General features: G+C 38.5%; 1 protein-coding gene across 1 annotated transcript in view; it reads left to right on the forward strand.

Annotated features, from left to right (window-relative positions):
- Positions 1-17,997, forward strand: part of slc29a4a (solute carrier family 29 member 4a) — a 65,493-nt gene that overhangs the window by 39,277 nt on the left and 8,219 nt on the right. Inside the window, exons 6-11 of the mRNA XM_060942113.1 lie at positions 7,271-7,399; positions 7,567-7,641; positions 10,288-10,553; positions 13,359-13,488; positions 16,486-16,673; positions 16,830-17,070. Coding sequence (XP_060798096.1) covers positions 7,271-7,399; positions 7,567-7,641; positions 10,288-10,553; positions 13,359-13,488; positions 16,486-16,673; positions 16,830-17,070 — 1,029 coding nt within the window. The remainder of the gene's footprint in view (positions 1-7,270; positions 7,400-7,566; positions 7,642-10,287; positions 10,554-13,358; positions 13,489-16,485; positions 16,674-16,829; positions 17,071-17,997) is intronic.

The following is a 17,997-nucleotide window of genomic DNA, read 5'->3' on the forward strand; positions in this document are numbered from 1 at the left end:
TATATAATATATATCACAACATATTGCATAAAGGATGAATCAAGCCAGAGGCTACAATTCAGATCATATCACAGTGTCCCCTTTGGGATCACTTGTTGTATTAGTCACCCACCCATTACACCCACAGAATAATGCATTGACCAAGTACATTTTCACATATAAAAATTGTTCTGACAGGTTTTTATATGCGCTGCCAGTGCAGGTTTTTGGAACACATGGAAAATTTTGTTTAATTATGCTTTAAAGAAAAGGATTCAGAAGAACAACAAGTGTTTAATATTATCCAAATCCTTAATGAATATCATCCAGATCCCTAAATTTTAGTGTGCAGTACACAGAATGGTGGTTTCTCATGTTCAGGGAGTATACACAGTACCAGCAGAATATGTAACGTGGCATGATTGAGAAGAGACGGCTGAGTTCAAAATAGCACACTCTGCATACTATTCATACTAAACCTCATCCAAAAGCAATGTGACCAACATGAATATATCCAGTACACATATATTGAGATATGTGGATAAGATATTAATCAGGGCACATTTCTCATTATGCACCAGAACTATCTCCATAGTGTACTGCCTTCCCTTATTTTAAAATGTGGTGATAAATATTAATGACTACTTTTTGGACTACTCTGGAATAGTCTTATATTATTTTTATTTTGTTAATCAGTTTTAATTTAGGGTTTATTCTGTGTTTACTTGCATGTATGAATTTGTTACTGTAGAGGTGACATTTTATGGAATAAACTTTGGGAATATGGTACATTTTTTGTACAGAATTTATACAGTATTTTTTTTTCAGCTGTTGTTTAAAAGCTTTTTAGTTCTTAGCTGGGGCGGCACGGTGGTGTAGTGGTTAGCGCTGTTGCCTCACAGCAAGAAGGTCCGGGTTCAAGCCCCATGGTCGGCGAGGGCCTTTCTGTGCGGAGTTTGCATGTTCTCCCCGTGTCCGCGTGGGTTTCCTCCGGGTGCTCCGGTTTCCCCCACAGTCCAAAGACATGCAGGTTAGGTTAACTGGTGACTCTAAATTGACCGTAGGTGTGAATGGTTGTCTGTGTCTATGTGTCAGCCCTGTGATGACCTGGCGACTTGTCCAGGGTGTACCCCACCTTTCGCCCGTAGTCAGCTGGGATAGGCTCCAGCTTGCCTGCGACCCTGTAGAACAGGATAAAGCGGCTACAGATAATGAGATGAGATGAGTTCTTAGCTGGCTACTGATGAGATTAAATTCCTGCTTTCCTCTCACCTAATTCAAGCTAAAGCATTTTTGATGGCCATGAAGCTTTTCTCTAGCATCTCAATGTGACGTTTTCACCCTCAGTCACTAAAAGTAAATATCTTTTGGTTTGCAGTAGCTGTGAAAAATGAAGCACTGTAACATCATTCTGAATGTGATTTTGCCTGACAGGTACATTCATGCAGTTATACCAAATGATGATAATTCTGACATACTGGATACTATACACAATACTACTATGAAGATGTGTAACTGAAGATGAATGCATTTTTCAGATTGAACAGATAATGCATCCTAGGTGAAGATATTTATTTATTTAATTTCTTTTTAGAAAACTTGCCTTCAGGCTTTCAGAAATAGGGTTGTGAATCAGAACAAAAAGTAGCACGAAAGCAAGGTTTTAATTTACTGTGCACTCAGAAAGCTTTGTGGAAAGGGTTGTCAGGTTTCCGCAAAATTCCCACCTCAATTACAACTCAGAAACCACACAAGAAATCATTAAACTAGTGCAAAATGTTAGGGCACAGAAAGAAAGTTGACAATTTTTCTTCTGTTTTTCGAACAGGGGGCATTGGAAGAGGGGAACCAGTCATCAGTAGTGTGCATTTCTGATTTGCAGTGTATAGTATCTGCAATAAACAGATATTATATGCAGAACCTGTCGACCCTGGCGAAAATACCAAGTTCATTAACCCTATATGAATGGGAGACCTAATGTTCGGTTTAACCCCGACCTAAACAGTGGATTACTGAGCACCAAAATAAAACCATACTTCCACCATATAGCCCAAGAGCATTAGCTCAAAATTGAGTCCAACCCGGAACAAATTAGTAACAAGCTGAATTTTTCAGAATATGTTCAGAATACCTTTAGGAATAACATACTAAAAGTCCCCGGGAATCCACCTTGTGCTCTCTGAGAAATTCAAGATGGCGTCCAAAATGGCCGCCAATTGGAGATTTTTCAATATCTCAGGGATAAAACATAATATAAATGCAATTAAAATGTTAAATTATATGTTCTCTCATACAAGCAATGCAAATTTACCATTGTCACACTGTTAAAATTAAAATTAACCAAGATTACAAGGTCATTAATGTGGAAATTACATGGAATTTGATGGTTGACATGATTGACAGATTAGCTTAGTAGGCTACCTACATACATGAACATAATGTAAGACAACAATTAGACATCAATTTCCTTAATATTTAGTGCATCTTTAAGCTTTGATAAAATATTAAAGGGAAATTAAATTTGAGAACTCTATCTTCTAAAACTACAATGGCAAGCTGTTTCAGTACACTTCTTCAACATTCCGGCGACTTTCATGACAAAAAGGTCTGCCTCAATAAAAGCTCTTGCTTATAAACAATGAGTAGACTTAAACACTTCTCAGTGCCTCAGTTGTAATGCTTGGACCTTTGTTGTACCATCAATGAAGTAGGGAATTTATTCAAGCTTGTTTAAGGGTGGAAAAAAAATTAATCTTTGAGTTTCTAGCGCTGGTCTTTACTACTAGCAATGCCAGTGTGTTCTGACAAAAAATGACTGAACTCAGCATGACCTTTTAACATGCCATTTTTCATTTTACACCACCAATTTACTTTAATTAATATTAATGAAAATAAGTGCTCCAACCCCTAGTAATTGTGTTTGTTGTTTTGTGAACAGAATAGGATGATACGGAGTGAACGAGTAACCAATGGATCCACACTCTATAATCGGTAGTGTACATTAAATAGCACATGTATAGATTTACAATTATAAGTCTGTAATTATTATTGATTGTTGAAGTTGAAAGTTATAGAACAATGACCAGTTGTCTTCTTGTAAATAGGTTCATTATTTGAGGAACACTCAGTCGCCTGATTTATTGTGTTGGATTAGCTTCTTGTTATAATGAACAATATATGTAAATAAATTGTTATAATGGATTGAAGGTAATGTTTTGGAGTTCATGATGTTTTTGGTTTTAGTGAAACTCCCAGTGCCAAAAATATGACAATCTAACCAGACATGGCAAGCGAACACATTATACACAAATATACTGTTATAATAATGTGTACATTGTTATTATATAATGTTAATACACAATATAATTAATACACACATGTTGGAATTTACTCTCCTACCATACAAAACATATATTCTGACCTTTTAATTGCATTAATATTTTGTTTTGGGCCTGAGATATGGGCAGATCTCCATTTGGTGGCCATTTTGGACGCCATCTTGAATTTCTCAGAGAGCACAAGGGGGATTTCCGGGGACTTTTAGTATGTTATTCCTAAAGGTATTCTGAACATATTCTGAAATTTTCAGCTTGTTACTAATTTGTTCCGGGTATAACCCTATTACTCCTGGGCTAATATGTCTGTACAAACAAAAAGAACTATGCTTTCATATTTTGAACCATTGCTCCATGTAGTGTGGCTCACACAGATTACGCACTGTGTACACACAAAGAGCTGCATATCTCTGCAGGACTCTCAACAAAATAATTATTAAATCAGTTTTAAAAGTATTGTAAAACTTGTACTGTATGTCGATTGCGCATTTTCTCTCTCTCTCTCTCTCTCTCTCTCTCGCTAAAAAGAAATTCTTCTCTAAAAATCATACAGGCTTTATAATGAAACGCTGTGAGGCAGAGGTGGACAGTAACAAAGTACATTTACTTGAGTACTGTACTTAAGTATACTTTTTGAGTATCTGTACTTGAGTATTTTTTTTCTGGAAACTTACAACTTTAACTTCACTACATTTGAAAGACAAATATCGTACTTTTCACTCCACTACATTTTTATCCAGGTTCTCGTTACTGGTTACTATGAAGCAGCTTGGAAATTGGATGTTTTTTTCTTTTCTTTTCTAAAACGTGATGGGTTTTTTTTGCAGGTGACACTGAGACAGTCTATCAGTAATCACTAGGGTCACATCACGTCCATAGACTGTATAAAATCAAGTTAAGTGATTTCTCAGCAGCATTATTTAAACACGATCAATTGATGGCAGAATGGAAAAAGACGGTTCTTCTGGGGAACGCACGTACTCATGGCCCTACCTAGAACCCATATTTCAGTTTTCTCAAAGGATTAAAGATTCGTTTTGTTTTAAATGTTTGCTTTGTTTGCCTAAAATGAACCACATCACGGCCTACAAAAACTTGCCATCCAGCCTGCAGAAGCATATTGAGGTATATAAACGTTTTATTCCAAGAGAAAGCTTGAATGAAGTTTTATGTGCTTTTAGAGCTAGCGATAACATTGCCATAGCTATGCAGTCAAATGACTTTCCATGTATTTTCCCACCTAGTTGCCGTAGCCTTGTCCACGGCTAACGTTTACACATAGCTAGTTAACTTGGACACTGTTAGGTAGCATGTAAAAACGGAGTTATGCTAACATGAATAATGCTAACTTTTCTGAAGTCCTTTCAGAAATATGTTTCAGCATAATCTTGCCAAATAAACAGAATGTAGAAATCTTTCTTTTCTAGTAACGTTAGCTACTCAATATGATTTTGAGTTTGAAAAGAGTTTTCTCGCATGTCAGGTGGAGTTTCACTGACTAGCTAGCTTAACGTTAAACCACCATGATGGCACAGCATGCGTTCATCTTGTAAATCCAGTAAATCCAGTCGGTTGCTTCAGAGGCATTAGCTTTTGTAAGTGTCGTGGCAATAATACAACAATGTGTTGACAGAAAATGTACTTTTAATACTTAAGCATTTTTAAAAGCAAGTACTTCAGTACTTTAACTTAAGTAAAAATTTGACTGGACAACTTTCACTTGTATCGGAGTCACATTTGACCAGTGGGATCTGGACTTTGACTTAAATTGGGTACTTTGTCCACCTCTGACTATAGGTTGCAGATTCTGATGCCTAGATAATTGTTCTGATCTTTCTAGAATGTAACAAACCTAAAAACCGAAGTAAATCTGGTATTAGATGCCAATTGTTGTCAACTGCAGCCTAAATAACAGTTTCTTGATTTGGGAAAGACATCATTGCTTTAAAACAGTTATCTTGCTTATTCAGTTATATTCGAAAAAAAAATATAGAAAGCTTGCTGCAGAGTTCCACAGGGCATCTGGTTCAGGAGTTGGATAAAGTTGTGTTCTGCAAATTGCTATTTGTTCTAATTTGAAAAAGGAAAATGTCTTCTTTTTCTAGCAGCCCTGCTTTTCAGTGCTTTTCAGTGTTTTCCAGTGTTCCAGCGCATAGTGAAAAAATAGGTACCCTATGGGTCCATGTGGCTACTGCTTATAAATATAACTGGTTTCTGATCCCATGTCCATACGGTAAATATAGCGTATATTCATGTTATCAGTTATACTCGCCTCATCTCTTGCAAGCATCACCAAGCTGTGAGCAGCATCAGGGCTTGTAGTATTTTGGTTACCATTTTTGTTTACTGTGTTTTGTTCAAAATACAATGCTGTGAACTAGATCTATTTTCAAAATAGTAAGAAAGCACTTGTTCATGAACTGTCTTAGAAGCATTATTTAGTACTAATGAGCACATTTTGTTTCACAAGTCTAGTGTAAAGACACTAAAATAAAAAATAAAATGAAAAAATTAAAGCAAATAGCAGAAGTTTGATATCGGCTTCTCAATATATCTGCCAGAAAGCTCAAAAAAACTTACAAAACCTTTCATTTGACCTTTCAGAAGGACCAAACAAAAGCTAAAAGTAAATTTTCTTAAAATAAACACCATTACTTGATATCGAATCAGTAGCCTTGGCGAACCATGAGGTGAATTTCGTTGATCTTTTTATCTGCTGATTATCTTCCGATACTACGAAGTTATAACGAGGTTTCTCTTATTTCATTTCTGGTTCGGATTGGTTCCAAAGTTTATCAAGAAGTAGAACAGGTAATCGAACTTGATCAGGATAAGTGCTGATTGGTTACCAAGTTTCGCTATTGTTACACTTATTCTTACATTCTTACAACGTGATGACATAGTGACTTCGCCACTCATTTTTGTGTACCTTTGATAACACGAGATCAGCTGTTCATATCGTGAGATCACGATTCACCATTCTGGTGATTGTAATGCTTATGCATAGGCACATGTGCAGTGTGCTATTGCTACTCATTCTTACATTCTTACAACATGATGACATAGTGGCTACTGCCTCGTGTCGCCTCTCTGAGGCAATAGTCACAAAAACACTTCCTGCATAGACCACGCCCACTTTTAGTTTATAAACTGATTATTAATATGAAAACAGACATGATTATTTCAAGCACTAAACAGATACAAATACAGATAATAGCATTGTGCTACACCCCTAGTATGTGCATGCATTTACATTACACAAGTAATCTATTTCAAACACAACCATCACCCTGGGTTTTTTGTTATTAGGGTAGTTCTTCGGTAACGGAATTACATTCACAGCAAAATACGGCAACTTTTTTTAGTTGCAGTACTGTACTCAAGATAATGGTATTAAATAAAAATTTCACATTGTATGGGGTATCATTTGACCCTAAAAAAGCATAGAACAATTGGCTATGTTTAACTCTGAACGCAAAATCTTTTATGAGGAAAGAAAAGTCAGTAACAGAATTACGTCAGAAAAAAACTGAACTTTTCATTTCTTAAAATTCAAACCAAGATTTTTCTGAAGCAACATTGCTATAATTGGGTTGATGATTTTTAAATATGGTTTTCAATACATTTTGCCTTGGATTCCATACTTTAGCAATATCACTGAGCTGACAAGTTAAGGCAATCTTAATAATTTCATAATTTTGGCTTCTCTACTAAAGAATTGCCCAGTAATTGATTCCCAGAAGGGAGGGCTTGGAAAATTTTTTCCAGGGTGATAAGATGAAAAGAAAGTAATACAGTAGTTTGGTTTCTTTGCTTCTTGTTCTTAAAATCAGTCATTTCGAATCTAGGACATTTTAAAGAAGTTGATGGAAAGCATTTGTAATTTTGCACTATAATACATGCTGTAAAATCTTTGCATTGAAAAAATTAAGTGACGTAAATGTAATTTCTTCCAGGTTACGTCTTTGCTCTTGGCCCTCTGCTCTTTGTCAGTATTTTTGATGTGTGGCTGGAGAAGTTCACCACAAACCAGGCGTATGCCCTCAACCTAATATCTGTGGGTGTTGTGGCATTTGGATGCACAGGTACTGATTTCGGGTCTTCTTAATCTTTTAGTAAGGGACAGATGTAGTATTGGTACAGCACCATCTTATTTATTGCACCTTTACTGAAAGTGTTTGATGTACTGTATATCTACTGTGTATGTACTCTAACTGATGGTTTGATGCTAGTTTGTCTGGTTTGTCTACAGTGCAGCAGTCTAGTTTCTATGGCTACATGGGAATGCTTCCAAAACGGTACACACAAGGAGTAATGACTGGAGAAAGTAAGATAATCCAGCATGATTGATGTAAGGAATAAGTGCATTGTTATAAGAAAGTAGGTTTGTTTTGTTTTCTTTAAGAGCACATCCTAAAGTGTTATAATCCTCTTATACTACAGTGATTTGCCAAGAATTTCAATTATTATTAAATTATTAATGAGGACAGCTCACAGTAAGAAGGTTCTGGGTTCGAACCTGCTGGTTGACTGGGGCCTTTCTGTGTGGAGTTTGCATGTTCTCCTCAGGTTTCCTCCAGGTGCTCTGGTTTCTTCCTGCAGTCTAAAGACATGGAGATTAGGTCAACTGGCTACTCTAAATTGCCCGTAGGTGTGAATGTGAGTGTGAATGGCTGTCTGTTTCTCTGGGTTAGTCCCACAATAGATTGGCATCTCCAGGGTGTACCCCACCTCTCGCCCGAAGTCAGCTGAGATTGGCTCCAGCTCACCTGCAACCTTCAATGGATAAATGGTATAGAAAGATGAATGAATGAATGTGAAAGAACTTATTAATGAATGACACTTGCTTTTCAGCCACTTATAGTTGCATTTAATGTGGAAGATCCACCTGACAAGATAGTTCCTGTTACCCCTTATAATATAACAGCTACAAACAGACACTCCCACACCAACCTCTGTTTTTTTTCTGTCTTAAAGTTAAAGGAGATATGCAGAACCTTTATTTTTAAATAAATTTCTGAGTGGATAGTATCTCCATCCTTGACTCTTGTATGCTGCATAAATGGGAATAAAAAATATATTTTTGACAGTTAAAATTGACCGCAAAGTTGGCATTCGAGCTGCCCCGCTGAGCCAGCCAGCCCTGAGTGCATGACGTCACAGCAGGAACCGGTTTTAAGGCCGAGGCCTTTTACAGCTATAGACCAAAGTCATATAAATAAAAATTTATGGTGAAAGTAAGAAATACCGTTACCGACTTGCTCAACTAAGACTGATTTGACTTCATTGATTGTGGGTTGACTCTCATTAAAACAAGATAGGCGTTATAACTTATGCAACATACGTACATACAGTATGCATGCATTTTCACTGATAAAACATAAAAGGCTAATTAAATAATCAGATGAACTGAGACAATCACATTCTGAAGCAAATTAAATAATCTTATACCGGTAACTTAAACACACAATACAAGTTACATGTATTAATCTAAATGCAGGTAAACAACGTGTTGTTTTTGTTGTTTTGTATCCAAATGAGAGTCGGAGCTTACCCGTCTGTGTTCTCGCTTCTTGAAGGCCGACCTTGTGGCCGATTGTTTTGAAACAATCTGACTTTCAGCTGTTCGTTCAGTTCTCCGTTCATTAGCTTCTTCCATGTAAGGGCGATAGTGGCAGCAATGTCCAGCAGAGAAATCAGACGGCTGCTCCACTCATTCTCCATTCTGCCATTAATGCTTGGCTCAGGCAATTACTGAATCCCAGGACGGAACATCACCGGTTTTAGCAACAACTGTGGGGAGGTCACTGCCCGAGCAATATGTAACGTCCCGTTCCGTCCCGGGTTTTACCAACAACCCTTAGCTCACACTCTGGGAGAACTGGTGCTACTGATCTTACTTTCTGTTTTTAAAAAAATAAATAAATAAAATAAATGCTTTCCTTTTCTTGTAGTTGTATTTAATTGTTGGTACTGCACCCTCTTTCAATACGGGCTTATAGCCAACGCTCCTCAACAGATCAGAGGTCTCGTACGAGTCTTCAGTAAAATGTGCAGAGCAGAGGAGAGACCACTTCATAGCCGCCCAACTTGCCCGTGAACTTCTTGCAAAACACGTCCAAATCTTTGAACATTCTTGGGCCATGAATGCAACGTAAATCCACCTTCTGTTGTGCTGCTGCACTCGCCAGCAACACATCTACGTGGCATGGCGATAAACTAGCTCAAAATGGAGAATCGAATTTGCAGTCAGCTCTGTGTTTTAGTATAGCGGAAATGGTGATGCTGTGACGTTGCAGACGTCAAGGTCATTCACTCAGACCGCTACCTATATGAATCACTTTAATCGTAAAAAGTGCGATATTAGATTTATTGTTAATGCTTCAAACTATTCCTGTGCCATTCTTGAGGTCTCAAGGCATTTATAAACAAAAGTAAGGCCATGGTTCTGCGTATCTGCTTTAATAAGGCACAAAATGCAGCTTCTTATATTATATAGAAACTAGAAAGCACAAGACTCACCAATCTCCCGTGGTGTAAAACTTACTAACCTTTACAACAAGCAGACACCTGAAGTACCAGACATCTTTCCATAAATTTTCAGTCCATGCCTACACGCAGAAAACCTTTTACACTGTAATGATTTTATGGTTATATTTGTTACATAACATCATGTTTTCTTAATCTAATTTATTCTTATTCTCTACATTGTTACACTAAAGTTTTTAAACACATTGTTAGTGTGGTGTGAATGAGCTGTTACTGTGTAAACAATTAAGTATTAAAATGCGAGCATTAATATAAATCTCATCATTTGAATTACGGCTGGAACTACTGTCAGAGCCGTGTTGTTACAGTAAATTAACCCAAACATTCAGATCTGAGATTGCAACAGCACTGTGATAAGAAGGTGTTGCAAACAGTACATATCAGACCCAGTGTATGTGCACTGAAAGTGCTTTTCTTTTCTCAGGCACGGCAGGAGTGATCATTTCACTGAGTCGGATCTTCACCAAGCTGCTGATTAAAGACGAGAGGAAAAACACCATCATCTTTTTCCTCATCTCCATCAGCATGGAGCTGATGTGTTTCGTTTTGCATCTGCTGGTACGCAGGACACGATTTGTGCACTACTACACCAGCCTGGCACGTCAAGGCTTGAGCCACAACAAGGACCACACACACCACAGCAATCAGTACCAAGTCCACCATGACGTCATCACAGAGGATGTGAGATTTGTAAGTGCAGTCACACTTAAAGACATTGCTGTTGCTAAGGGGAGCTTTGGAGGGAAACATGTATCTTGGAACATACTGCAAAATAGGTTAAAAATATGTTGTTATTGATTTTGTGTATCTTGGGTTTGAAAGGAACGTTATTTAAACACATCTATCTATAAAAAGCTACTGTAGATAGTCATGCCGTGAACATATTTGGCTGGAGAGCTCGGTATGGGTTAAAGTGGCTTTGTATTATGTTTCCTTATTTACAGATGTCTTGTTTAGTACAGGATTGGCCTACACATTTTTCTGACACTATTTTACCAATGTAATTTTTTGGATTTTGTTGTATTGATGTGTTGAGATTATAGCATAGACTTTGTGTGTTTCAAACCCTATTTTTCATGTAGGGTTTGAAACACAAACTCTAACCATTAGGCCATGGGTCTAATGGTTAGGGAAGCAGCTTTGGGACTAAAAGGTCACCAGTTTGATTCCCTGGACCAGCAGGAACGGCTGAAGTGCCCTTGAGCACTAACCCCCAAATGTTTCCCAGGTTGCTCTGGGTATGTTGTATGTCACTCTGGATAAGAGCGTCTGTTAAATGCCTGTAATGTAATGTTCTAGCTGGTCAGAATTTAGAAATGGATAATGGTTAAAAAAAAAAACAGCTCCATTACTTGTAAAATATCAGCGTTGTAGTCGAGTCACTAAACCTCGAGTCTCAGTCCAGTCTAGAGTCCCCAGTGTTCAAGTCCGAGTCAATTCCAAGTCATTAAAAAAATTTTGAGTTAAGTCCACTATTGATCCGAGTTGAGTCAGAGAACAAGACTCCAACCGCACCATTTGACGGTGGCTGTTTTAGTCCCATTAACATTAGCTTGTTCCTGAATATGACATATGAACAGGTGAATGTGCATTCTCTTTATCAGAGAGTGTGAAGTATTCTGTCAGAGATGGTTGGACGTAAGTGCAGAAGGTGTATTTATTAATACAAGTGAAGACAGGTAAACAATCCAGAACGGCAGGCAAAATCATAAAACAGTGAAACCGGCAGTAGGTCGAGCAAGGCACAAACAGGTTATTGTAGACTCAGCAGAATCAAAGACGAGAAACAGGAAATCAGGAAACCAAACAAGGAAATAAGGCTTGGTAATGTCAGCAACGCAGCTCAATACTTCACAAAGTGAGTGCGTTTTCACAGTTTTTATATAGGCACGCTGATTGCTAATTGCTAATTTCTAATCCTGTGCAGGTGCGAGTTGTTTACGGCGTGCGCGCAAGAGTCCACTTAGTGTGCACGCTGTCTGGAGCGCGCCCGAGAGTCTATCTGATGTACGCGCCAAGGCGCGCAGGTGTGACACTCTTGCACGAAATTAGTACAAAAATTAATGTAGATATAAATATCTTATGCCAAATTATTATGGCATGTTACAAAAAATAAAGAAAAAAATCAGAGTCCTTGTCTTCAATTTACGAGTCCGAATGCAGTTAATGGACGAGTCCGAGTCCGAGTCATCAGTGCTCAAGTCTAAGTCAAGTCATGAGTCCTTAAAATTAGGGCATGAGTCGGACTCGAGTCCGAGTCCTAGACTCGAGTACTACAAGCCTATAAAATATTACTCTTTTTTCAATGTAGATCATTACATTTGGCTATGTTGGGAGTCAGGAGCCATGTTTTAATGTTTACATGACAAGCAACAGGCTACTTGGGTCTTCCTTGGGTTTTATAAACCAAAGTCTGTAGATGCATGCAGCATTAAGCAACATATATAATCCATAATCCAATAATCAGCAAATGAAGACGTGTTTGCCATCAACAAGTATATCATTTAACTTTATTTATTGCTCAGTTTGAGATTAGAAGCAAAAGCAAAAATATTGTAATAGTCTGCCATAATGTCTGAGGTTTGAAGCCTTCATCAAATGAAATGAGCCATGAAAAGGAACATCCCTTTAAACTTAATCACATGGGAGTTTTTCTAGAAAGGCGTTCAATATTTCCTGCTGGTTGTTCAGGTCCATTGGCCTGATTGTGGTGAATGTTGCTCTATAGTAGAGAGACAGAGTAGAAGGCCCTGATTTAGTGTTAGACGCTCTTTAGCTCATTTACATAAGCACTTCAGCACAACAACGTTGTTTCTGTAGTCAGACAGAATACTAATAACTGTGGTTTTCATGCCAGATATGCTCTCATATTTAGAAAGCCAGCTTTCTGGATGAATAAAGGCTTAGAAAAATCCACTCATTCTGAACAAATACAAGATTCCCTTTCTTCTCTAGGGTACAGACGAGGAAGAAACATGAAAAACTGCCACAAATCAGTAGCAACCCGTGTAGCTGAAAACAACAATGTACCAGTTGTAGGTTCATTTTGTCCTTCACCTGTTTTTTTTTTTTTACTCTTTTTCCCTTTTTGTGAATAAGACTTTCGTCATACTGGATGGTCCATTGCCTTGGAAACCTGGCACTTTATTTCAATTTCAACAAATTAAAGAGAGTGGCTTTATTGGTGCAGCCTTGCACTTAATCAAGTAATGGTCCTCTTCACTGGCCCCTGCAGAACTGCTAACTCATCACAGCGAGATGCATAACAACAGATGGATCCACTATATCCTCTAGCACAGTTACACAGATCTGATCAGTGCTCTCATTGGTTATTTCAGTTCTTTCATTGTCTCTTCCAATGTTTCTCATTTTACAGTATCTCATTTGGTGCAAAATTAGTACCTTCCTGAAAATACAGGTTTCCCCTCCCCATTTCTGTATAGCTGCGATTGCTTTCAGTAAAAATCAGTCTAACGTCATCTCTCTGATGTCAAGGACAATGGTGCAGTGGGTGTTTCTCCTGCTGAAGATAGCAGTGCAGAACCAGACTACAGTGGCAGCAGCACATATGTGAGATTTGATGTGCCGAAGCTGAAGATAAAAAAGAGTTGGCCAGGCATCAAGGGTAAGATCATAACCAGTGATACGAGCACAATGATTGTATACTTTTTTTTTGGTAGTCTACAGCTCATATGAAATGGATAAGTATAGAAATGCACCATTAAAAAAGCACAAATTAAGCAGCTCAGTAGAACATGACAAATTGCATAATCCATGCTCAAATTAACAGGGAACAGATTAAAGCTGCAAATAAAGATTAAAGTTCAGTTACTTGTAATTAATATGTATGCACTAACTCCATTTAATTTATTTTTGATATGGTATCAATTTTAAAGCTTTGAATATCATTCAGTATCATTCTGATCCAGTATTGACATCCTGAAAACTACCAAGACAACTCTCTGCAAGCTGTGGTTTATTTATCCAAAATATAATTGGTCTGATGGTAGTTTTTGTTCACTTTTCATATGTAAAATCTGTGTTATGACAATCAAAATCATGTGCTTTAATAGCATAAAATACACCATATGGCCAAAAGTACAGTATGTGGACACCTGACCACCACACCCATATGTGGTTCTTTCCCATACTGTTGCCACAAAGTTTGAAACATACAATTGTCCAGAATGTCTTTGTAGCATGACAATTTCCTTCACTGGAACTAAGTGGCCCAAACCTGTTCCAGCATGACAATGCTCCTGTGCACAAAGCGCTCCATGAAGACATGGTTTGCCAGAGTTGGAGTGGAAGAACTCCAACCCCACTGAACACCATTGGGATGAACTGGAACACCAGGTGCACCCTAGGCTTCCTCACCCAATATCAGTGCCTGGCCTCACTAATGCTCTTATGGGTAAATGATCCCAAATCCTCACAGCCACTCCCCAAAATCTAATGGAAAGCCTTCCCAGAAGAGTGGAGGATATTATAACAGCAAAGAGGGCTTTGACTCAGTTCCCCATAGATGGCTACTTACTAAGTTAGACTTTTATGGTTTCAGAGGAAATACATTGAAATGGATTGAATCTTTCTTATCTAATCGATCTCAAGTCTTCTCTCAAAGAAGTTACATCAGGACTGCCACAAGGATTCATTCTTGGGCCAGTCCTATTCTTGCTGTACATTAATGACATCACTTCTAACACCAAATCAAATCTACGTCTCTTCGCTGATGATTGTATTGTGTATAGAGAAATTCTGAGTGTCGACGAGCACCATATCCTCTAGCAAGATTTGAACCACCTTTCTGCATGGTCTAATACTTGGCAGTTAAACTTAAACATGTCCAAATGTTACCATCTTGGTATGACTCTGAAGAGATCTCCTGGTGTACTGATTTCTCAAACTATTCCATGTGCAAAGTCTACAACTTATCTGGGAGTTACCATTACAAACGACTTACGATAGAATGAACACTGTGATAATATCTGTAAAAAAGCCAATAGCACTCTAGGTCTGCTCAAACATATTTTGAGTGGCTGCACCACTGAAGTTACTGGTAAGTCCCAGGCATATTTAAGTATGGTTTGACCTAAACTAGAATATGCTACCTGTGCATGGAATCCGTATACTGAAAAGAACATAAATAAAATTGAAATGATTCAATGTCGTGGAGCAAGATTCGTTTATAATGACTACTCTCGGTACAGCCATGTATCGCCCATGTTGGAAAATCTTGGATGGGACACCCTAGAGCAACGCAGACTGATGAGCCAAGCCACTATGTTCTACAAGATCCAAAGCATTCCTTCAGAGAGGTACCTACTGTAGGAGGCATACTTTCATCTGACTGCAGCTTGGAAGACGAAGTCCAGAACCGCATTCGCCTAGCCTCCTCTAGTTTTGGCAGCCTGAGTGGCAAGGTGTTTTTAAACAGAGACCTGTCCACCTCCACCAAAGTCAAGGTATACAAAGCCATTACCCTCTCCATCTTACTATATGGGTAGAAGACTTGGACCACCTACAGGCATCAGATAAGGAAACTGGAAGCTTTCCATGTTCAATCCCTACAAACCATCTTAGGCATCACATGGAAAGACAAAATCCCACACATCACCATCCTGGAAAGAACCCAGACAACCAACATTGAAGCCATGCTGATCACCAAACAACTCCATTGGGTGAACCACATCATATGCATGCCAGAAGACAGGCTCCCAAGGAGGCTGCTGTACAGAGAACTGGGGGATAGACATTGTTCCATTGGAGGACAGAAGAAGAGGTATAAGGACAACTTCAAAAGAAATCTAAACGCATGTAATATACAACCAGACCAACTTGAACACCTTGCAACAGACCGCTCTCTGTGGCGCTCTATCATACATCAAAGTGTCTTGCACTTTGAAGAGGAAAGGACCATTGCCAGAACTCTGAGACAAATAATAATAACATTTACAAATTTTCTTTTTATCCTAGAACCATAATTACTTGGAATAATGTTAATTTACCATCATTACCTCCTTCTGTTGATCAGTTTAGGAACTGTGCAAAATCCTCAATTAATACTATGGTTTAAATTTATATTATAAATTATGATCATCTAGAGTGTATAAATTATGATCGACTATTTATTATTGTATATACTGTATCTCATACATTATGTACATGTAGATTATTGCATTACTGTGTTTTGTTATGTGTACTTCCCACTATTTCTAGAATAATAATATATTCCATATATAATCATTTATTTGTGCATATATTTACTAACTTATTTAGATTCATCTCTTTGTATGGTTGTTATGCTGTTTCAAGAGTAAAGGATTAAAGAGGGCATTAAAGCACATACATCAGGTGTCTACATACTTTTGGCCATAGTGTGCAGTATGTCCATGGAGTCTGGTGTTGATGCAGTGTTTCAGAGAAGTAATCTGTACCTGTCTAGTAATTAATTGCTTATTGTATTTGTAAAAGGATCACACTAGATTAAACTATGACAGATCATATCTTTAACAATAGGCCTATTTACAATGTTGTTATTATTATTATTATTATTATTATTATTATTATTATAGCTCTTTGTTACGTTTACTCTGAAAGTAGTATGCCCATTGCTTTTCAGATATGGTCCTGCATCGGTATGTGGTCTCTCGTGTGATTTGGCCCTACATGTTGTCCATTGCTGTCACCTACTTCATCACACTGTGCCTGTTTCCCGGCTTGGAGTCTGAGATCCGCAATGCCACGTTGGGAGAGTGGCTTCCCATCCTCATCATGGCCATTTTCAACATGTCTGACTTTGTTGGCAAAGTGAGCTTCTGAATAAAAAAGAATTGTTGAATAATTTGCTCTGTTTTCCAATACATTCTTAATCTTGATTATTCAATTCAAGTAGTTTAAATGAGGCATGTTATGTACTTGCATAGGAAATGAGTACTTTATTTATCAAACTGTGTTTGTCTGTAGATCTTGGCCGCTTTGCCTTATGAGTGGAACGGGGTGCGACTGCTGTTTTTCTCCTGCATAAGGGTGGTCTTTATCCCTCTCTTCATCATGTGTGTGTATCCTGTGCCAAAGCCTACACTCTGTCACCCAGCATGGCCCTGTGTCTTCTCCCTCCTCATGGGCATCACCAATGGATACTTTGGTAGTGTACCCATGATTCAGGCTGCTGGAAAGGTACCACCTGAGCAGAGAGAGCTAGCAGGTAAATCTGATCCTTTTAAATGGTTATGTATGCTAATGCAGGCTTTCGTCTAAACGGGGGAACAGGGGCGCTGCGCCCTCTTACTCTCGGCGTGCGCCCCCTTACCGACTCCGTGAAAACATCCCAGCAACACTACGTGACAATGTGTCTGATCATCAAATACGTTATAATTGCTCCAAAAATATTCCAATCATAGTAGATACACCGCCAGACGGTGCAAAAACAATCCGAATTGGCGTTTTCCAGACTGAGGCGCCATGTTGTTTAGTTGTTTACTTGTCGCGGCTGCTCTCGCGAGATTTGACATGGGTTACATACAAGGTCAGCTGACTTGTAGAGCGAGATTTCTTGAGACTGAATGACCTTTCACCCACCGGCGCGGGAGCTTTTGACAGAAGTAGTTGGCGAGTTGTTTTTGTTGACACTCGGGCATTTAAAGATGTCATCCCGCGGCACGAAGCGGAAGAAAGCCAAAGACTGTCCGGGGCAGAAGAAGATTACTTCTTTCTTTTTCAATGTTGACAGACAATTTGTTACAATTTCCCTCTCAGATAGCCTCAGAATGTTCCATTGGAGCATTTTTCAAAGGCTTTGCACGGCGGGGGGGGGGACAACCAGCACCATCCCCCCCCCCCGCTTCGCTCCCTCGCCATGGTGAGCGCCCTCATACTAAATTTTTCTAGAAAAAACCCTGCTAATGTGTCCAATAAAGTCTGTATGCCCAAGTTAGCATCATACAAATTCGACAATATGACCAGAGCAGTACAGTGTTGCAGTGGGTCATGCTGTTGCCTGACAACTCCAGGAACTTCGATCCTCAGGACACAGTAACTTGAATGATAAAGGAAAAACACAAAATAAAATATGTTAGAATAGCTTTTCAAGTCTCTGGAACTGTAGGGAAAGGCATCATATTTTCAAAAGATA

This window comes from Neoarius graeffei, chromosome 16 (genome assembly GCF_027579695.1).
Source record: "Neoarius graeffei isolate fNeoGra1 chromosome 16, fNeoGra1.pri, whole genome shotgun sequence".
NCBI classification, from domain to species: Eukaryota; Metazoa; Chordata; class Actinopteri; order Siluriformes; family Ariidae; genus Neoarius; species Neoarius graeffei.